The 22,933-nt window shown below is 38.4% G+C and overlaps 1 protein-coding gene across 1 annotated transcript in view; it reads left to right on the top strand.

The window, feature by feature from the left end:
• TANC2 (tetratricopeptide repeat, ankyrin repeat and coiled-coil containing 2) overlaps positions 1–22,933 on the top strand; it is a 273,469-nt gene that overhangs the window by 114,334 nt on the left and 136,202 nt on the right. Inside the window, exon 4 of the mRNA XM_036268781.1 lies at positions 16,924–17,072. Within this exon, the coding sequence (XP_036124674.1) occupies positions 16,924–17,072 (149 nt within the window). The remainder of the gene's footprint in view (positions 1–16,923; positions 17,073–22,933) is intronic.

Below are 22,933 nucleotides of genomic sequence, written 5' to 3'. Positions count from 1 at the left end.
ATCATTATCCACTCCCTGCATGCATAACTACTATTCTGATTGCAGTGATCAATTATTTCTTTTATCAGTTTTCAAACCATACATAAATGAAATAATTTAGTATGTATTTTGAGTCTCTCTTTTTTTGTTCAGTGGTATGTTTGTAAGCTTTTCTTTTTTTAATTGCTGTCATATTTCATTGTATTTCTACAGTTTTGGCTATTATGAACAATTCTACAAATGTTTGTTATATATATTTTTATACACCTATGTATACCTCTCCTTTTAGTATATACCTGGCAATGGATGTGCTGGGTCATAAGGGTTTCAGTGTGTTCAGCTTAAAATTTTTTTCCAAATCTCATGCTACCAATTTACATTCCCACCAGCACTGCAGTATTTAAGTGCTCTTTTACCTTATATCATCAAGTGGTCGTGGTTGTTTTTTCTTCGTTTGTTTTGTGTGCTATTCAGCACTGCACATATGTAGTGGTATCTCAGTGTGATTTTGATCATCATTTACTAGAAATGTTGAACAGCTTTTCATATGCTTATTGGTCACTTGAATATCCTCTTGTAAATTCCTGTGTAAATATTTTTGTTCATTTTTAAATTGGATAGTCTTTATTTTTCTTACTGATTTGTACAGGTTCTTTATACATTCTAGATACAAGTCCTTTCTTAAATATCTGAATCAAAGATATCTATTCCCACACTATGACTTGCTTTTTAACCATCCTAATAGTGTCTTTTTTAAAAAATTAATTAATTTATTTTTGTTACAGATGTTTCTCCTTTTTCCCCTACTGATTCCCCTCTCCCCCTCCCGCCCTCTTCCCAGCTTTGTTGTCCATGTCCATTGTTCATGCATACATGCATATAAGTTCTGTGGTTTACCCCCTCTTCTGGGGATAGTCAGTCTGTACCCCACTTCCACGTCTCTGGGGCTATCCCATTCCTCAGACTACTATGTTCATTATATTCCACAAATAAGTGAAATCATAGATATTTGTCTTTCTCTGTTTGGCTTGTTTCGCTTAGGATGACACTTTCCAGGTCCCACCATGTCGTCTCAAACGATAAGACATCTTTCTTACAACTGCATAGTACTCCATTGTGTATATGTACCACAGCTTTTTTATCCATTTGTCTACTGATGGGCCTTTGGGCTGTTTCCAGATCTTAGCTATTGTAAACAGTGCTGCTACAAACATGGGGGTACATATATGCTTTCGGATTGGTGTTTCAGGCTTCTTAGGGTATGTTCCTAGAAGTGGGATCACTGGGTCAAATGGAAGTTCAATTTTTAATTTTTTGAGGTAACACCATATTCTTTTCCATCGTGGCTGCACCAGTCTGTATTCTCATCAACAGTGTACTAGAGTCCCCTTTTCTCCACACCCTCGCCAACACTTGTTGTTTGATGATTTGTTGATGGCGGCCATTCTGACAGGTGTGAGGTGATACCTCATTGTTGTTTTAATTTGCATCTCTCTGATGATTAGTGATGTTGAACATTTCTTCATATGTCTCTTAGCCATTTGTATGTCCTGTTTGGAGAGGTGTCTATTTAGTTCCTCTGCCCATTTTTTAATTGGGTTCTTTGTCTTCCTTTTGTTGAGTTGTATGAGCACTCTATATATATTGGAAATTAACCTCTTATCTGATATATCATTGACAATTATGCTCTCCCATACAGTGGGTAGCCTTTCCATTTTCATGATTGTATCTTTTGCTGTTCAGACGCTTTTGAGTTTGATGTAGTCCCATGTGTTCTTTATCTCCTTTGTTTCTGTTGCCTTAGGTGATGTGTCGGTGAAAATTCTGCTGCGTATGATGTCTGAAATTTTGTTGCCTACATTTTCTTCTAGGATTTTTATGGATTCATGAGTCACATTTAAGTCTTTTATCCATTTTGAGTTTATTCTTGTGTAGGTTGTAAGTTGATGGTCTAGTTTCATTTTTTTGCATGTAGCTGTCCAGTTTTCCCAACACCATTTATTAAAGAGGCTGTCTTTACTCCACTGTATGCTCTTGCCACCTTTGTCAAATATTAATTGAGCATATTGCCTTGGGTCCATTTCTGGGTTCTCTGTTCTGTTCCACTGGCCTATATGCCTGTTCTTGTGCCAGTACCAGGCTGTTTTGATTACAGTGGCTTTGTAGTATAACCTGAAATGTGGTAATGTGATCCCTCCAACTTTGTTCTTCTTTTTCAAGATCGCTGTGGCTATTCGAGGTCTTTTTTGGTTCCATATGAACTTTTGAAGTATTTGTTCTGGTTCTGTAAAATATGTCGTTGGTATTTTTATGGGGATTGCATTGAATCTATAGATTGCTTTGGGTAGTATGGACATTTTAATAATGTTAATTTTTCCAATCCATGAACAAGATATGTGCTTCCACATTTTTATATCTTCCTTTTTTTTTTTTTTTTTCAATGACCTGTAGTTTTCTGCAAGTAGGTCTTTTACTTCTTTGGTTAAGTTTGTTCCTAGGTATCTTAATTTTTTTTGCCGCAGTGGTAAATGGGATTGTTTTCTTAGTTTCTCCTTCTGTGAGTTCATCATTGTTGTATAAGAATGCCATCAATTTCTTGATGTTAATTTTGTATTCTTGTACTTTGCCAAATTCATTTATTAAGTCTAGTAAATTTTTGATGGAGTCTTTGGGGTTTTCTACGTATAGTGTCATGTCATCTGCGAATAATGCCAGTTTCACTTCCTCCTTTCCGATTTGGATCCCTTTTCTTTTTTCCTCCTGTCTGATTGCTGTAGCTAAGGCTTCCAGTACTATGTTAAATAAGAGTGGTGAAAGTGGGCATCCCTGTCTTGTTCCAGTTCTTAAGGGAAATGCCTTTAGTTTCTGCCCATTGAGTATGATGTTGACTGTAGGTGTTTCACATATGGCCTTTATTAAGTCTAGATATGATCCCTCTATTCCCACACTGCTGAGCATTTTTATCAGAAATGGATGCTGTATTTTGTCAAAGGCTTTTTCGGCGTCTATTGATATGATCATGTGGTTTTTATTCATTCTTGTTTATATGGTGTATCACATTTATTGATTTGCGAATATTGTACCAGCCTTGCATCCCTGGGATGCATCCAATTGGTCATGATTGATAATTTTTTTGGTGTATTGCTGGATCCGATTTGCTGGTATTTTGTTCAAGATTTTGGCGTCTATGTTCATCAGGGATGTTGGCCTGTAGTTTTCTTTCTTCGTAATGTCTTTTCCTGGTTTTGGAATTAGAATTATGCTTACCTCATAAAACGAGTTTGGAAGTCTTCCTTCTTCTTGAATTTTTTGAAATAGTTTCAGGAGAATAGGTGTTAGTTCTTTTTTGAATGTTCAGTAAAACTCCCCCGTGAAGCCATCTGGGCCTGGGCTTTTGTTTGCTGGGAGAGCCTTGATTACATCTTCAATTTCTTCTGTTGTTATTGGTCTGTTCAAGCATTCTGTCTCTTCCCGGTCCAGTTTTGGGAGACTATGTGTTTCTAGAAATTTGTCCATTTCGCTTAGGTTGTCAAATTTTTTGCCGTACACTTGTTCGTAGTAGTTGTTGACGATTTTTGTATCTCTGTGGAGTCAGTTGTTACTTCTCATTTCTGATTTTGTGTATTTGGGTTCTCTCTCTGTTTCTTCATGAGTCTAGCTAAGGGTCCATCAATCTTGTTTATCTTTTCGAAAAACCAGCTCTTTGTTTCATTGATCGTTTGAATTGTTTTTTTGGTCTCTATGTCATTTATTTCTGCTCTGATCTTTACTATTTCCTTCCTTCTACTTACTCTGGGGTTTTCTTTTTGTTTGCTCTCTAGTTCTTTAAGTTGTCAGGTTAGGTAGTCTATTAGAGATTTTTCTTGCTTCTTGAGGTAGGCCTGTAGTGCTATGAACTTCCCTCTCAGAACTGCTTTCACTGCATCCCATATGTTTTGTGTTGTTGTGTGTTCATTTTCATTGGATTCCAGGAAGTTTTTAATTTCTTCCTTGATCTCCTCGGTAACCCATTCGTTATTTAATAACATGCTATTTAGCTTCCGTGAGTTCCAATGTCTTTGTATGTTCTTGTTGCAATTGATTTCTAGTTTCATGCCATTGTGATCTGAGAAGATGCTTGATATGATTTCAATCTTCTTGAACTTGTAGAGACTTAGTTTGTGTCCTAACATGTGGTCTATCTTTGAGAATGTCCCATGTGCACTTGAGAAGAATGTGAATTCTGTAGTTTTGGGGAACAATTCTCTGTAGATATCTATTAAATCCATTTGGTCTAGTGCTTCATTTAGAGTCTGTTTCCTTGCTAATTTTTTGTCTAGAGGATCTATCCAGTGATGTCAGTGGGGTGTTGAAGTCCCCTGCTATGATTGTATTGCTGTCGATTTCTTCTTTGAAGTCCTCCAGAAGATTTTAAATATATTTTGGTGTTCCTATATTGGGTGCATATATGTTTACCAAGGTTATATCTTCCTGTTGGATAAATCTTTTCAATATTATGTAGTGGCCTTCTTTGTCTCTGGTTATGGCCTTCATTTTAAAATCTATTTTACAGATATGAGTATTGCTCCCCCAGTGTTTTTGTTTTTTGTTTTTCCATTTGCTTGGAAGATTTTTTTCCATCCCTTCACTTTCAACCTATGTGAGTCTTTTGTTGTGAGGTGGGTCTCTTGTAAACAACATATAGGTGAGTCATGCTTTCTTATCCAATCAGCTACTCTGGGTCTTTTTATCGGACAATTCAATTCATTTACATTCAGGGTGATTATTGATATGTATTTATTTATTTATTGCCATTTTTGTTTAGTGTGGTTATATTTTTCTTCCTATTTCTTCTACCAATTACAGCAATTCTTTTAACATTTCTTGCAGTGCTGGTTTGGTGCTAATATATTCCCTTAGCCTTTTTTTGTCTGTGAAGCTCTTTATTTGACCTTCTATTTTGAATGATAGCCTTGCTGGGTAGAGTAGTCTTGCATTCAGATCCTTGTTCTTCATGACCTTGATTACTTCATGCCATTCCCTTCTGGCCTGTAGTGTTTCTTGTGAGAAGTCAGCTGAGAGCCTTATGGGATTTCCTTTGTAGGTAACCTGTTGCTTATCTCTTGCTGCCTTTACGATTCTTTTTGTCTTTAATTTTTTTTGGCAGTTTGATTACCATGTGTCTTGGTGTGGGCCTGTTTGGGTTCTTCTTGCTTGGGGCTCTCTGTGCTTTTTGAACTTGAATGCTTTCTTCACCAAATTAGGGAAGTTTTCTGTCACTATTTCTTCAAATATATTCACTAACCCTTGATTGTTTTCTTCTTCGGGAACTCCTATGATGCAAATGTTATTACGTTTGCAGTTGTCCCAAAGTTCTCTTAAGCTGTCTTCCTGTTTTTTTAATTGTTTTTTCCTTTTGGTTTTCTGATTGATTGATTTTTTTCTATCCTATCTTCTTTTTTTTTTTTTTTTTTTTTTTTTTTTATCCTCACCGGAGGACATTTTTCTATTTTTTGTTCAGGTAGAGTGGGAGGGAGAGAGAGGAACAGAGAGAGAGAGAAACATCGATGTGAAAGGAATACATCGAGTGGCTGCCACCCGCACAACCGACCAGGGCCGGGGACACACTGCAACCGAGGTATGCGCCCTTAGCGGGAACCGAACCCGGGTCTCTCAGGACCGCAGGCCGACGCTCTAACCGCTGAGCCAAACCGGCCAGGGCCTATCCTATCTTCTAATTCACTGATCCGGTCCTCAGCTTACTCTACTCTGCTATTTAGATCTTCCAGTGTGTTTATTTCTGTGTCATTTTTCATTTCTTCTTGGTGGTTTTTAATTTCCAGCTGGTTGATTTTCAACATTTCTGTGTCTTTACTCATGGTGCTCATTGTCCTTACATATGCTGTTGAGCTTTCTCAAGATCATGGCTCTGAATTCTAGTTCTGTTAACTTGCTTAACTGCACCTTATTTATCTCAGCTTCAGTAGAGGGCTCTTGTTCTTTCATTTGGCTTTTGTTTCTGTGTTTCACCATTTTGGCTATCACAGTGGGCTTTGGAGCCTGCCAAATTTTCCCTGTGGGTGTTGGTGTCCTGCTGTTTGTGGCTCCCTCTCCTGGGTTTGGATGAGCCAGGGAGGACCCACGTTAAACACCACTGTCAAGTCTTACTTTCCTGGTTAGAGTTTCTAGCCCAAGAATGGTACAGCTATCCTCTAGCTTTTTGCCTGGAGGCTGTCAGTAGAGGTTACCTGAGGAACCTTGGCTTCTCAGTTGAATGAAAAACTCCCTCAGGTGCTCAGTGTAAGAGGATTTCCCGAGGGAGGGGCCGCTCCCTCTCCCCAGGGCCCTGGGAAGGAGTAAGATGACCACAGTCTTGCATGGCTGCAACTCAGCAAAAGCTCTGAGCTCCCTCCAAATCCCGAGTGTGCCCACACAGTTCCAGTCCAGTCTGCCCTCCCTCTGCCGGAGCCCAAGGTAAGTGGCTGCTGCTATTATAGCCTCTGTCCCGGCTCTGCGCTGTCGAGTCGCTTGGGAGTTTAACCTGAGGGCGCCGCTCCCAGCTAAGGCTGCCGCTCCTAGCCGAGGCTGCTGCCGACCAGGAGCTCCCAGCCTCCTCTCGCATCTCCGCAAGCCTACCAGGATTGAGTCAGTGTCCCTGGTTATGTGGTCCTCCAAGCTGCTTTTCGGTTGCCTTTTCCTGACGATTTGTCTTTATTTTCGTTGTAATTCCAGTTTGGTCCTGGGAGATGGTCTGCATAGCTTCCATTCACTCCACCACCATTTTTCCCTAATAGTGTCTTTAATGAACAGAAGTTTTTCGTATTAATAAACTTTACCAACCTTTTTTTTTTTTTTAAATCCTCACCCGGGTACATTTTTGCATTTATCTTCAGATAGAGAGAGAGGGAGACGGGGGGAAGAAAGAGAGAGAAACATCAATGTGAGAGAGACACATCGAGTAGCTGCCACCCACACGATCCCAACTGGGGCCGGGGACAAACTGCAACCAAGGTACGTGCTGTTAGTGGGAACCGAACCCGGGACCCTCTGGTCCATGGGCTGATGCTCTAACTGCTGAGCCAAACCAGCCAGGAACAATTTTTTCTTTTGTGATTAGTGCCTTTTGTGCTTGTTTAAGAAATATTTACCTAGTCTTAGGTCATGAAGATATTCTATTAGGTATCTTCAATATTGGGTCTATAATTCATATGGAATTGATTTCTGTATGTGCTAGGAGGTAGAAACAGGTGTCATTTTTATTTATATATTGATCCATCACTAGTTATTGAAAATACCATTCTGTTACTAAAATATTGCAGTGGTATCCTGGCCGGGTGGCTCAGTTGATTGGAGTGTCGTCCTGTTAACCAATGAGTTGCGGGTTTGATTCCCAGTCAGGGCACATACCTACATTGTGGGTTCAATCATCTGTCTCTTAACAAAAAAAATTTCAGTGGCACCTTTGTCCTAAATAAGATTATTTCATATATAGAGATATGCTTTTTGATTTTTTATTCTGTTCCATTGATTTTTTTTATCTATGCTTGCGTCAGTTGTATTCTGTCTTAATTACTTTGGCACTATATTGAATCTTAATGTTAAGTAATAGAAGTCATTCTTCAAGTTGTCTTTACTATTCCTGGACCTTTCATCTCCATGTAAATGTTAGAATCCTTTAGTTTTTCTGGTGCTGTACTTCTCATTCAGTTTTTGGGGAGCAAAGCCTAATGCATAAATGCACTGCTCCCAGATAGCCAAAATAAAACCCAGAGCTGTAAATTAGTTTTAATAAGCATAATATATGGATGCTATATGATTATTTTGTGTAGTATATCACAGTGATTATTTTTAATAACCTTTCCACCTTCTTGTTTTGTTTATCATACTCAAATGTATCATTATTAAAGAAGTCAGAGCAAAATTCCACTCAAGGAAAGTACTATCTTTGTTTAGAGACATACCTTCATTGGTTGTGTTTGGCTATGGATGAAGCAAAAAGATAGGTAAAATATTGGTATGAGGATTTCAGAGGAATTTTGAGAATTTGAGCAAATACCTTGGGTAGAGAGGAGGATACCCAGCAACATGGTGAAACACTGGAATCAAGAATGATAGTATAACTTAGGGGTTGGGACCTCGAGTTCCAGATCCAGATTGCCTGACTCAGCCACTTAGTAGCCATATGAATTTGGGTACGTTACTTTTCTCTTTACTTATTCATAAAATGGGGATAAGAGGGCCTACTTTGTAAAGTGGCTGTGGTAATTAAATGAGTTAATATATATAAAAAATAATATATATAAAAAACTTAGAAACAGTACCTGGCATAAAGTTAATACACATATGTGCTAGGTGTTGTTATAATTAATAAAAACTAATCTTTGAAAAATCTGAGATGTATCTTATTTATAGTTTTATTTAGGTTTTGTGCCTTGATATGATTCCCCATCTTTGACACATGCAATGTAACCCTCATAAAGCCCTGTCTATACATCACCATAGACTGAGGTGGAGCACTGAAAAGATTAAAGCAGAATCTAATAGTGTAGAAAACAGATACCATACACAGGAAGGAAACAGCCCAAAGACTAAAAATGCATCATAAGCCAGGAATTGAAGTAATTCTAAGAATCCTCAGAAATAACAGGTTGGATACTTGTTTTCCTACTGACTGTGTGTTGAGAGTTCATCTAGTTTGATACATTTTAAAGGATAAGGTGATTCTAGCTGTTTCAAGTGGCTGTGGTTTCTCAACCTCAATATTTCTGACTTTGGGGGCAAGACAATCCTTTGTTGTGGGGAGCTTTCTTTTGTATTGTAGGATGTTTAGCAGAATACCTGACCTCTATCTACTAGATGCCAGTAGCACCACTCCATTCTTGAATTGTGACAAGCAGAATATCTTTAGTCATTGCCAAATGTTCCTGGCTGGGCAAAATTGTCCCTGGTTGAGAACCACTGAATTATGTCAAAGAAACTTTCTTGCACAGCCCCCCCCCCCCCGCCCCAAATTCCAAACTGTCACAGAAATAGAGAATAGAATAATGCAATAGTATGTACTCATTTATCAGCTTTGAAAGTTTTGATTTCTTCCTTATTTTTTTCTGTAGTAATTTCTTCTGTGGTCATTATACCATTTCTCTCCTAAATATTTTGATGTTATATAAAGTATATGTATATTTCTTAAAAGTAATATTAGTTTTTTTTTCAACCTCTATCAGGACCATAGAAAAAAAGCAGTTAAGAGAATAGAGTGCTAGAGTAAGAATCAGAGTGATGTTAAAAATAAGAGCTTAGATGAAAATGGAAAGGCTTGGTTTGTTTCCCCTAGCCTCTTTCTTAAATGAGTAAAATTTGGACTTTTGTGAATAGTGCATATAATTATAATATAAATAATTATAGTTTCTTGCCTGCCATATGTGTGTAGTGTATGTAGTGGAGTCATGTGTTGTGAAATCTAAAGGGGTTAGGTACTTCTAAATTTTATTATAGATATCATCAGAATAATATTTAGTGTATTAATCAGAAGCTGTCTACTTAAGATTTCATATACATACTCGTTATTGTAATAAATTTTAATAATTTTAATAATATTAAATGGATGACTCAATAGTTTATAAGCAGTATCCAAATGGCCAAGAAAGAAATTCCACACTAGTAACAAAATAAAATTTAAAAATTATAGCAAGAGTTAGAGGTGGAAATCTGATTAAATGGAGGGTAGGGTACTTATTTTGAAGATGCATTTGTGTGTATAACACAGCTTTTTCCTGAGATGTTATGTTAGAGCACCTTAGGCCAAGACAGAGAAACGAGGAACTGATGGATTATAGAGGGAATAGTTCCTTAGAGTTTTTCTTTTGTGCTGCCACCAACATCAAGCATATCCTGTGCTATGATTAAAGTTTATAAAAATTAGTTTATATTTGATAAAATAAAGGTTTTTGGTGTGTATATATACATATATGTAATACATATATATAATTTATTCAGTCAGTAAATATTTATGTATTATATGCCAGGCATTTATATTATATTAACATTTACATTATAAATAGTGAAAAGGACAAACAAGGTCCATCTCTTTATTGATCTTATGTTCTAGTTGGGCAGACAGACAGTAAAAAAGGCAACTAATCCTGGCCGGTGTGGCTCAGTGATTGAACATCTACCCATGCGCCAGGAGGTCGCTGGTTCGATTTCCGTTCAGGGCACATGCCCAGGTTGTGGGCCCAATCCCCAGTGGGGGGCATGCAGGAGGTGGCCAATTAGTGTTCTCTGTCATTGATGTCTCCATCTAACTCTCCCTCTCCCTTCCTCTCTTTAAAAATCAATAAAGAGCCCTGGCCGGTTTGGCTCAGCGGTTAGAGCGTCCGCCTGCGGTCCTGAGAGACCCGGGTTCGGTTCCCACTAAGGGCACGTACCTCGGTTGCAGTTTGTCCCCGGCCCTGGTTGGTCGTGCGGGTGGCAGCCACTCGATGTGTCCCTTTCACATCGATGTTTCCCTCTCTCTCTCTCTTCCTCTCTCTCCCTCCCACTCTATCTGTACAAAAAATGGAAAAATGTCCTCGGGTGAGGATAAAAAAAATAAAAATAAAAATCAATAAAGAAAAAAAAAATTTTTTTTAAGTCAACTAACAAATAAGATTATAGATTGGGGTAAGCACTGTAAAGAAATAAACAGGCTTATGCAAAGATGAAACAGATCTGAAGGATGTGAAGGAAGACAGAAAAAAATTGCATTCAGTTCTAGAAGCACAATGATAGCATATGCATATATATATTTTTTTTTTAAGAATATTTATAGGAATATCAAAATATCCAGCAGCCACCAAGTGAAAAAAATACATAATACCTGGCCTCCAGTAAGAAATTACCAGACATGCAAAGGTGGAAAATACTTTCTATAAATAATGAGGAGTAAAATCAATTGAAGCCAATCCCCAAATTACTCAGATGATAGAATTAGTAGACAAAAGCAATAAAACAGTTATTATAACTTTAATCCATAGGTTCAAGAACATGGAGGAAATAGTATGTTAGAGACATGAAAATATAAAAGTGACCCACTATGAACTTCTAAAGATAAAAATTATAGTATCAGAGATTTAAATAAAAAATACAGTGGATATAGTATCAGATTAGATATGGCTAAAAGAAAAATGAGTAAACTTGAAGGACATACCAGTCAGAAACTATCAAAAGTAAAACACACAAACTGGAAAAGTGAGCTGTGCAACCACTTCAGGAAGACTAATAAATGTGTGATCAGAATCCCATGAGGAGAAGAACGAGGACACGACCAAAAAAAAAAAAATTAAACATACACGCACTGTCAGTCCATTAGGTGTTTAACCTAGTAAAATGAAAGTTTTGGTTTGTACATCCCTGTACATGAATGTTCATAGCAACTTTATTCAAAATATCTAGAAACTGGAAAAACCTAAATGTCTCAGTGGGTAAATAGTTAAACAAAATGTGATACATCTATGCAATGCATTACAACTCAAATGAAAAAGAAAGAACTATTGATACAGGCAATAATTTGAATGGATTTTAAAAGCATACGACTGGCCCTGGCCAATTTGGCTCAGCGGTTAGAGTGTCGGCCTGTGGTCCGGAGAGACCCGGGTTCGGTTCCCGCTAAGGGCACGTACTTCGGTTGCAGTTTGTCCCCAGCCCTGGTTGGTTGTGCGGGTGGCAGCCACTCGATGTGTCCCTTCACGTCGATGTTTCTCACTCTCTCTCCCTTCCTCTCTCTCCCTCCCATTCTATCTGTACAAAAAATGGAAAAATATCCTCGGGTGAGGATAAAAAAAAAAAAAAAAAAAGCATACGACTGAATTTTTAATGCACCAATCACAAAACTTTACATATATTATATAATTCCTTCTACGTAACATTCTCAAAATAACTGAATGACTCACAGAACCTAGGGAAACACTTTACTTACTACCAGTGTATTATAAAGGATATATATATATATATATATATATATATATATACATACATACATATATATATATATTTTTTTATCCTCACCTGAGGAGATTTTTCCATTTTTTTTGTTCAGATAGAGTGGGAGGGAGAGAAAGGAAGAGAAAGAGAGAAACATCGACGTGAAAGGGACACATTGAGTGGCTGCCACCCGCACAACCCAACCAGGGCTGGGGAAGATCTACAACCGAGGTACGTGCCCTTAGCGGGAGCCGAACCCAACACTCTCTGGTCCGCAGGCCGATGCTCTAACCGCTGAGCCAAACTGGCCAAGGCTATAAAGGATATTTTAAAGGATACAAATGAACAGCCATATGAAGAGGTACATAGTGGGTGGTAAGGAAGGTCCCCAATGCAGGAGCTCTGTCCCTATGGAGTTTGGGTGTAGGATCCTCTCCACAGGTGAATGTGTTCATCAACCCAGCCTCTCCAGACCTCATTGTTTAATGTCTTTGTGGAAGTGCCATTATGCGGACATGACTGATTCAATCAGTGGCCACTGGTGATTAACTCAAATCTTACCCCTCACCCCCACACACACTTTCAGCTCCAACCCTCTAATCCTATGGTTGGGTCCTCTGGCAACCAGCCTTTATCCTGAAGCCCCCTAGTGGCCCACTGAAAGTCACTGCATTGCCCTGGCCGGTTTGGCTCAGCGGTTAGAGCGTCAGCCTGTGGTCCAGAGATACCCGGGTTCAGTTCCCGCTAAGGGGACTTACCTTGGTTGCAGTTTGTCCCCGGCCCTGGTTGGGTCGTGCGGGTGGCAGCCACTCAATGTGTCACTTTCACGTCGATGTTTCTCTCTCTCTTTTCCTCTTTCTCCCTCCCATTCTGTCTGAACAAAATATGGAAAAATGTTCTCAGGTGAGGATTAAAAAAATAAAAAGGAAAGAAACAAGAAGTTTTTAATCATTATTGGGAGAAAATCTATTTAAATCTAAATATTTGTACTATAAAAATAACCCTACCAACTCTCTTATTTCTTTTCTGTGGCAGAGAAATCTACTTTTGTTGCCTCTTGGAGAGGAAGTACAGAATGGAAAATAGAGCCTATTTTTCTACACTGACATAAAGTCAGTGACAGATCTGTATAAATTTTCCACAGATGGAACACTTGAATTAAATAATAGTACAGTATACAAAAATATACCTACAGCCCTGGCCAGTTTAGCTCAGCGGTTAGAGCGTCAGCCTGCGGTCCACAGAGACCCGGGTTCAGTTCCCGCTAAGGGCATGTACCTTGGCTGCAGTTTGTCCCCGGCCCTGGTTGGGTCGTATGGGTGGCGGCCACTCGATGTGTCCCTTTCACATCGATGTTTCTCTCTCTCCTTCCCGCTCTATCTGAGTAAAAAATAGAAAAATGTCCTCGGGTGAAGATAAAAAAAATGAAAAAAATATATATATACATACAGCCCTGGCTGGTTTGGCTCAGTGGTTAGCACGTCAAAGAGTTGTGGGTTCCATTCCGGTCAAGGGCACGTACCTCATCAGGGTTGTGCAGGAGGCAACCAATCGATGTGTCCCTCTCACAAGGATGTTTCTCCCTCTTTCCCACTCTATCTCAAGATAGATGGAAAATATTCTCAGGTGAGGATTTAAAAAATATATGAACATGTAGTCCCTTCCTCTGACCTCCACTTTGTGACTTCAGTAGAAAAGTTAAGATAAATGTTAAAATAATTAATAACCATGTAAACCTCAGTTTCTTGCCATTTGGAGTAGTTTCATGTGTAATACTAAATATCCTAAAAATTAAGTAGCTATTATATTTTGGCATCAAACTAGGATACTATAGCTAATGCTTGCTAAGCTGAAAGGACATACCTGACTCTAAAAATATTTTTTGGTAATGTCCTGTAGGATGTGTGCTGCTGTGAATTGTTATAAGGTTAGAACTGAATGCATCGGAATGTAAAACAACTTGAAAAAGTGTTGATAATGAATCAAGTTAATGTAAATAGGTATTTAGTTTAGATAAATCATTTCTGCATCACATTTAGAATAGATCATCTTGAGTTCCCTGGTTTCTTTTTGTGTGATTTCTGTAAATTCTCTATTTGGAAATAAATTTATCTTATTGATGAGTCCAAGGAAAAACCTTATACTGACTTATCTTCAGTGAAAAGGTTTGAAAAAGAATTAATTCCTATAGGTGGTAACCACTGAAAAGTAGCCAAAATAGAAAGAGAACCTAAAAAACTAATTGTATGGAAAGAATATAGAAGTTGGAAACAGAAGATTAAAATGAATTCCAAAGATCAGAAAGTTTTTTTAATTAATTAATTTATTTTTGTTACAGATGTTTCTCCTTTTTCCCCCATTGATTACCCCTCCCCCCCTCACCCTGTCCCCACCTTTGTTGTCCATGTCCATTGTTCATACATACATGCATATAAGTTCTGTGGTTTATCTCCCCCCCCCACCACTTCTTCTGGGGATTGTCAGTCTGTACCCCACTTCCACGCAGAGATCAGAAATTTTAAGGGTCTAACTTTCAGGACAGAAATGAACCTGAAAGGGGTTTCTCTTTGGAATGATAAAAATATTCTGAATTAGAGAGTGTTGATGGTTGCATAACCTTATGAATATCCTAAAGGACACTGAATTGTACACTTCAAGGCAGTAGAGTTTATGGTATGTTAATTATATATTAATTTTGAAAAAATTATCTGACTGTGGGAGAAATGGTAACTCAGGTCTATCTGGCATGGGGCAGGAACCCAACCAGGCTGAGTAAAGTCTCTCTTGCAGGATGGCAATGAGCAACAGTGAAATTTGTTACGGTAGGGGGAATAGATTAAATAACTAAGGATGATGAGAACCAGATTTCTCACTATTGGAGAACAGATTTACAACTTTGGAAAGGAGAAAAACTAAAACTGTATGGTATTGAATTGGAATTAGAGTATCACTGTGAATTTTGGGTGTGTGTTTGTATGTGGATTTACAAATAAAAAACCATGTGTATGTTTATATATGTATGTATGTATGCATGTGAATATTCTGACTTAGTCCATTGGGTGGACCTGGAGGAAAATGACATCCTAAAAGCAATGAGCATAACTGATATTCTAAATACCTTTCTCCACTAAAAAGAACCAGGGCTTTTTGCGAAAAGGCCTCATTCCAGGCTGGGAATGTACAAGATGAGCCTGGAACATCTTGTGCCAGAAAGCAAAGGAGTGCTCAGAAAATGACAGGGATATGTCATAATTGAAAGGGCTTACTCTGGCCAAATCTGGGACAATCTGGGCAACAAGATAAATGATAATAATAATAGATTGTAACTCATTGAGTAAGATAGGAGTCTTTGGGGTCAGGTGGACAGATGGATGGGTGAAAGAAACTACACCATAGAATAGAAAGAGTGATCAATTTAGAAAAATCACTTTTTGGCAAGCAGGGTGATAATTAATTCAACCAAGAAAATAACAGATGCTAGAAGTAGTGGACAAAAGTTTGTTGAGGAGAGATTCAGACTGATACTTGTACAAAAACGTCTATACTATCATTATTTGTAAGATCTGATAGGATGAAACAACCCAAGTGTCCAACATCAGATGACTAGGTAAACTAAATGTGTTATATACACACAATGGAATATTATTCAGTCACAAAAAGGAGTGGAATATAAAAAGTAAAATTCTGATACACGCTAAAACATGAATAAAACTTGAAAACATTACATAAAGTGAAATAAGCTAGACATAAAAGGGCTAATATTGTATGATACCACTTATATGAGATACCTAGAATAGGCAAATTCAGAGACAGAAAGTAGATTAGAGTCTACTAGGGGCTAGTAAGGGTGGAAATGGGGAGTTATTATTTAATGGGTACAGTTTCTTTGGGGGAAGATTAAAAAGTTCTGGAAATAGACAATGGCAGTGGTTGCACAACATCATGAATGTACTTAATGCCACTGAATTTTACACCTAAAAATGGTTAAAATGGAAAGTTTTGTGATGTATATTTTATCACAAAAATATTTTTTAATTTAAAGTTTGTTGAAAAAGGGAATATTTACACAGTCTTAAAGTATCCCCCTGCAACATACTTATTCACTACAAAGAGAAAAAGTGTAATTTTAAAGTAGAAAAATGTGACAAGCACTCCCATAACCAAGTGGTCAAAGTTAACACAGAAATACTCTTGTGATATTTTTGCCAAAAATGCATAACCTGAATCAAATCATGAGGTAACATGAGATATATTCAAATAGAGGGACATTGTGCAAAATAAGTGGCCTATAATCTTCAGTGTCAAGTCATGAAAGTTAAGAAAAGACTGAAAACTGTTCCAAATCAAAAGAAGTAAAATAGAACTGAGAATTAAATGCATTGCGTAAGCCTGAATTGTTTGATCGGATTCTTTTGCTAGAAAGGGCATTACTGGGACAAATGTGAACATTTAAATGGGGTCTGTGCATGGTTCTGTGCAGGTACTGTGGTTATGTAAGAGAATGTCTTTGTTTATAGGAAATACTATCTAGGGATGATGGGACACCGTGTCAGTACTTTCAAATGGTTAAGGAAAAAATTTCCTTTGTATTATTCTTGAAATGTTTTTGTAAGTTTGAACTGATTTCAAAATAAAAAATAAAAGAATATTTACACAAACTGAAAGAAAAAGAAAGAACCTGAATAAAGGTGGTGATTATGGCCGGGAACTAAATCTTAAGATAGGACTATATTAGAAGGCTATCAAATAAATGGGAAACTTTTTCTGTTCAGTAAGTTGTACAGATATTCTTTCTAACTCATTTCAAGTAAATAAGTAGAGGATAATCTGGGTAGACTATATATATGAATTATAATATGTAATTGTGGGAAAATCAGGTTCTAGACAGGGACCCTGTTATTTTAGATTTAGAATGTGAAAGCAGGAAATGACCAAGCTAAATGTAATAGTAGCAGAAATGGGCCATTTTATTTTGAAAGATTCATGTTTCATGTTTTCCTGTTTTAGGTGATGCTGAACAGGAACTTGGTCCCCCTCCTTCTGTAGATGAAGCAGCAAACACACTCATGACTCGTCTGGGTTTCCTCCTTGGAGAGAAAGTCACGGAAGTTCAGCCAGGAGACCAATACAACATGGAAGTACAGGATGAAAATCAGGTAAACAGCCTGTCACCAATTCTGTGAAACATGGGGTGAATCAATCCAGTATTACCAGGAAAGGAAAGTGTCACAGTCTGGGCATGTGTGTGTTGAGAAGAATAATCCCAATTGTTGAATGCCTTTTGAGGCCTGAAGATATAACTGAATTTTTCACAATCGCTATGTCTATTGTGTTTATAAAGCATCTTTTAGTTTCATTCTTAGCTTTAAAAAGTGACTTTAAAATTCTGATTTATTTTTGAATCAGCAAGCAAAATTGACATATATATGTTTAAACTTCCTTACAACCCAATGTAGTAGAGTCCATTTATGTTCCAATTTTTAGATATAAAAAAAGAAATGGAAACACTGCCAGAAAGTGTTTAAATAGTATTTAAATCCAGGCAGTCTGTTAAGAACCTATGTTTTTAACAGCTATGCCATATTGTTCCAGTGTAATATGAAATTATAACACCTGACAGGATCAAGTTAAATCATATATGAATATATTTGGTCAGCTGTAAAATGCCATATAATTAAATGGTATAAAGTAATATGCAATATAATTAATATATAAATATATGCAGGAACTGTATGGTTTGGTGGAAATTCATACTTTCATTGTCACGTTTCTTAAATGATATGTCTCACACTTGGTTGATAAAAGAGTAAATGAAATAATATATTTTTTTAAAATTTTAACTGTAAAGCATTGAACAAAGGTAAAGTTTTAATAATAAAGTAGAAGGATAGCTTTTTGAATATAGTATACCATAACACTATTTTGGAACCACAGAAGAATGTGGCTAAATTGATCATCAGAAGTTCAAGTCTTAGGATGATTATTAAGAACTAGGAGGTCATGTTCATTTGATGACTTTCTTCTGAACTAAACAGCATACTGATAAAGATAAACTGTTTATATTTCATAGTAGCAGGATACAAAATAAATAATCCAGAAATCAGTTGAGTTCTTATTTTTTATTATTATTATTTTTTAATTCTCACCAGAGGACATTTGTTTTTGCGTTTTTGCGTTTATCTTCAGATAGAGCAGGAGGGGAAGAGGGAAGAAGAGAGAGAGAGAGAGAGAAACGTTGATATGAGAGAGACACATCGAGTGGCTGCCACCCACACAATCCCAACCGGGGCCAGGGACAAACTGCAACCGAAGTGTATGCCCTTAGCGAGAACCGAACCCAGGACTCTCTGGTCCGCAGGCCAATGCTCTAACCACTGAGCAAAACCGGCCAGAACTCAGTTTCGTTTTAATAATGAACTATCAGAAAAAGAAACTAAGAAAACAATCTCATTCACAATTGCTTTAAAAAAAATACCCAGAAATAAATTTAACCAAGGATGTAAAAGACTTGTACTCAGAAGATTATAAAACACTGACAAAGGAAACTGAAGACGATACAAGTAAATTGAAGCATGTACCATGTTCATGGATAGGAAGAATTATATCATTAAACTGTCCATTCTACCCAAAGCATTCTATAGATTCAGTGCAATTCCTATCATGATACAAGTGGTATATTTGAACTAGAACAAATATTCCAATAATGTATATGGAACCACAAAGGACCCCAAATAGCCACAGTAATCTTGAGAAAGAAAAAGAAAGTTGGAGGAATCATGCTACCTGATATCAAAATACACTACAAGGCCATACTAATTAAAATAGCATGGGGGAATAGGAAAAATGGCGGCGGAGTGAATGGAGCTACACAGACCATCTCCCAGGACCAAACTGGATTTACAACGAAAATAAAGGCAAATCGTCAGGAAGGGGCAACCGAAAGACACCTTGGAGGACCACATAACCAGACACACTGACTCAATCCTGGTAGGCTTGCGAGGACGCAAGTGGGGGCAGGGAACCCACAGTCCGCAGCGGCCTGAGCGGGGACCAGGGGACTCGGCAGGAAGTTGCTGCTACCGCCTAGGCTGCAACCCCGCATGAGTCCTGCGAACTCTGCTGCCTGCTAAGCCCTCGGCTGGTGCCGCATGGACTGGCACAAACTGGCTGCGACCAGGGGACTCGGCAGCGACCCTGGCTGAGCCCTGCGAACTCTGTGTGCTAAGCGCTCGGCTGGTGCCACACGGACTCGCTGGGACCAGGGGATCCTGCTGGAAGCTGCTGCTGCCACCTTGGCAGTGTCCGGCTACCGCGGCTTAGTCCTGGGGTTTCTGCTGAGTTCAACGCCCTCGGCTGGTGCCACAGCCGCAGCCACCCTTGGCTGGAAGCAGCGCTCTCAGGTTAAAAGTCCCAGGCAGCTCCACAACGCATTCTAGACAGAGGCTAAATTGGCAGCAGCCACTCACCTTGGGCTCCGGCAGAGGGAAGGCAGACTAGACTGGAACTGTGTGGGGACACTCGGGTTTTGGAGGGTGCTAAGAGCTTTCGCTGAGTGCAGCCACGCAGGACTGTGGTCATTTTACTCCTTCCCAGGGCCCTGAGAAGAAGCGGAGGCCCCTCCCTCAGAGATTCAACACCACCTGGTGGCCATTGAAATGCTAATTGAGGCCCATTAACAACCAGCAGCTGCCCCACCCTCAGGAAATCCTCTTACACTGAGCACCTGAGGGAGTTTCTCAGTCAACTCAGAAACCAAGGGTCTTCAGGTGACCTCTACTAATAGCCTCCAGGCAAAAAAAGCTAGAGGATAACTACCATTCCCTGGGCTAGCAACACTAACCAGAAAAGCTAAGACTTGACGGTGGTGTTTAAAGTGGGTCCTCCCTGGCTCATCCAAACCCAGGAGAGGGAGCCACAAACAGCAGGACACCAACACCCACAAGGAAAATTTGGCAGGCTCCAAAGCCCACTGTGATAGCCAAAATGGTGAAAAACAGAAACAAAAGCCAAATGAAAGAACAAGAGACCTCTACAGAAGATGAGATAAATGAGGTGCAGTTAAGCAAGTTAACAGAACTAGAATTTAGAGCCATGATCTTGAGAAAGCTTAACAGCATGTGTAAGGATATGAGCACCATGAGTAAAGACATAGAAATGTTGAAAATCAACCAGTTGGAAATTAAAAACCACCAAGAAGAAATGAAGAATGACATATCAGAAATGAAAAACGCATTGGAAGGTCTAAAAAGCAGAGTAGGGGAAGCTGAGGACCAGATCAGTGAATTAGAAGACAGGGTAGAAAAAATCAACCAATCAGAAAACCAAAAGGAAAAAACGATTAAAAAACAGGAAGATAGATTAAGAGAACTGGGGGACAATTGGAAACGGAATAATATTCGCATCATAGGAGTCCCTGAAGAAGAAGAAAATAAGCAAGGGTTAGACAATATATTCAAAGAAATAGTGACAGAAAATTTCCCTAATTTGGTGAAGGAAGAAGGCATTCAAGTTCAAGAAGCACAGGGAGCCCTAAGTAAGAAGAACCCAAACAGGCCCACACCAAGACACATAGTAATCAAACTGCCAAAAATTAAAGACAAAGAGAGAATTCTAAAGGCAGCAAGCGATAAGCAACAGGTTACCTACAAAGGAAACCCCATAAGGCTCTCAGCTGACTTCTCACAAGAAACACTACAGGCCAGAAGGGAATGGCATGAAGTAATCAAGGTCATGAAAAATAAGGATCCGAATCCAAGACTACTCTACCCAGCAAGGCTATCATTCAAAATAGAAGGTCAAATAAAGAGCTTCCCAGACAAAAAAAAAGGCTAAGGGAATACATGAGCACCAAACCAGCACTGCAGGAAATGTTAAAAGGTCTCCTGTAATTACCAGGAGAAATGGGAAGAAAAGTAGAACCACACTAAACAAAAATGGCAATAAATAAGTACATATCAATAATCACCTTAAATGTAAATGTATTGAATGCTCTCATAAAAAGACCCAGAGTAGCTGATTGGATAAGAAAGCATGACTCATCTATATGTTGTTTACAAGAGACCCACCTCACAACAAAAGACTCACATAGATTGAAAATGAAGGGATGGAAAAAAATCTTCCAAGCAAACGGAAAAGAAAAAAAAGCTGGGGTAGCAATACGCATATCTGATAAAATAGATTTCAGAATGAAGGCCATAACTAGAGACAAAGAAGGCCACTACATAATATTGAAAGAATCTATCCAACAGGAAGATATAACCTTGATAAACATATATGCACCCAATATAGGAGCACCAACATATATTTAAAAACTTCTGGAGGACTTCAAAGGAGAAATCGATAGTAATGCAATCATAGCAGGGGACTTCCACACCCCGCTGACATCACTGGATAGATCCTCTAGACAAAAAATTAGCAAGGAAACAGACTCTAAATGAAGCACTAGACCAAATGGATTTAATAGATATCTACAGAGAATTACACCCCAAAACTACAGAATTCACATTCTTCTCAAGTGCACATGGGACATTCTCAAAGATAGACCACATGTTAGGACACAAACTAAGTCTCTACAAGTTCAAGAAGATTGAAATCATATCAAGCATCTTCTCAGATCACAATGGTATGAAACTAGAAATCAATTGCAAGAAGAACATACAAAGACATTTGAACACATGGAAGCTAAATAGCATGTTATTAAACAATGAATGGGTCACCGAGGAGATCAAGGAAGAAATCAAAAACTTCCGGGAAACCAATGAAAATGAACACAAAACAACACAAAATCTATGGGATGCAGTGAAAGCAGTTCTGAGAGGGAAGTTCATAGCACTACAGGCCTACCTCAAAAAAGAAGAAAAATCTCTAATAGATTATTTAACCTGACAACTTAAAGAACTAGAGAGCAAACAAAAAGAAAACCCCAGCCCTGGCCAGTTTGGCTCAGCGGTTAGAGCGTCGGCCTGTGGTCCGGAGAGACCCGGGTTCGGTTCCCGCTAAGGGCACGTACTTCGGTTGCAGTTTGTCCCCGGCCCTGGTTGGTCGGGCGGGTGGCAGCCACTCGATGTGTCCCTTTACGTCAATGTTTCTCTCTCTCTCCCTTCCTCTCTCTCCCTCCCACTCTATCTGTACAAAAAAAATGGAAAAATATCCTCAGGTGAGGATAAAAAACATTAAAAAAGAAAAGAAAAGAAAACCCCAGAGCACGTAGAAGGAAGGAAATAGTAAAGATCAGAGCAGAAATAAATGACATAGTGACCAAAAAAACAATTCAAAGGAACAATAAAACAAAGAGCTGGTTTTTCGAAAAGATAAACAAGCTTGATGGACCCTTAGCTAGACTCACCAAGAAACAGAGAGAGAACCCTAATACACAAAATCAGAAATGAAAGAGGAGAGGTAACAACTGACACCACAGAAATACAAAAGATCATTAACAACTACTATGAACAATTATATGGCAACAAATTCGACAATCTAAGCGAAATGGACAAATTTCTAGAAACACATAGTCTCCCAAAACTGGATCAGGAAGAGATAGAAAACTTGAACAGACCAATAACAACAGAAGAAGTTGAAGATGTAATCAAGACTCTCCCAGCAAACAAAAGCCCAGGCCCGGATGGCTTCACGGGGGAGTTTTACCGAACATTCAAAAAAGAACTAACATTCTCCTCAAACTATTTCAAAAAATTCAAGAAGAAGGAAGACTTCCAAACTCGTTTTATGAAGCCAGCATAATTCTAATTCCAAAACCAGAAAAAGACACAACAAAGAAAAAAAACTACAGGCCAATATCCCTGATGAACATAGATGCCAAAATCCTGAACAAAATACTAGCAAATCGGATCCAGCAATACACCAAAAAAATTATCCACCATGACCAAGTGGGATTCTTCCCAGGGATGCAAGGCTGGTACAATATTCGCAAATCAATAAATGTGGTACATCACATAAACAAAATAAAGAATAAAAACTACATGAACAGCCCTGGCCAGTTTGGCTCAGCGGTTAGAGT

Source organism: Molossus molossus, unplaced genomic scaffold, assembly GCF_014108415.1.
Source record: "Molossus molossus isolate mMolMol1 unplaced genomic scaffold, mMolMol1.p scaffold_m16_p_19, whole genome shotgun sequence".
Taxonomy (NCBI): Eukaryota; Metazoa; Chordata; class Mammalia; order Chiroptera; family Molossidae; genus Molossus; species Molossus molossus.
Note: the sequence above shows the minus strand (reverse complement) of the source record. Positions and strands in the feature narration are given on the sequence as shown.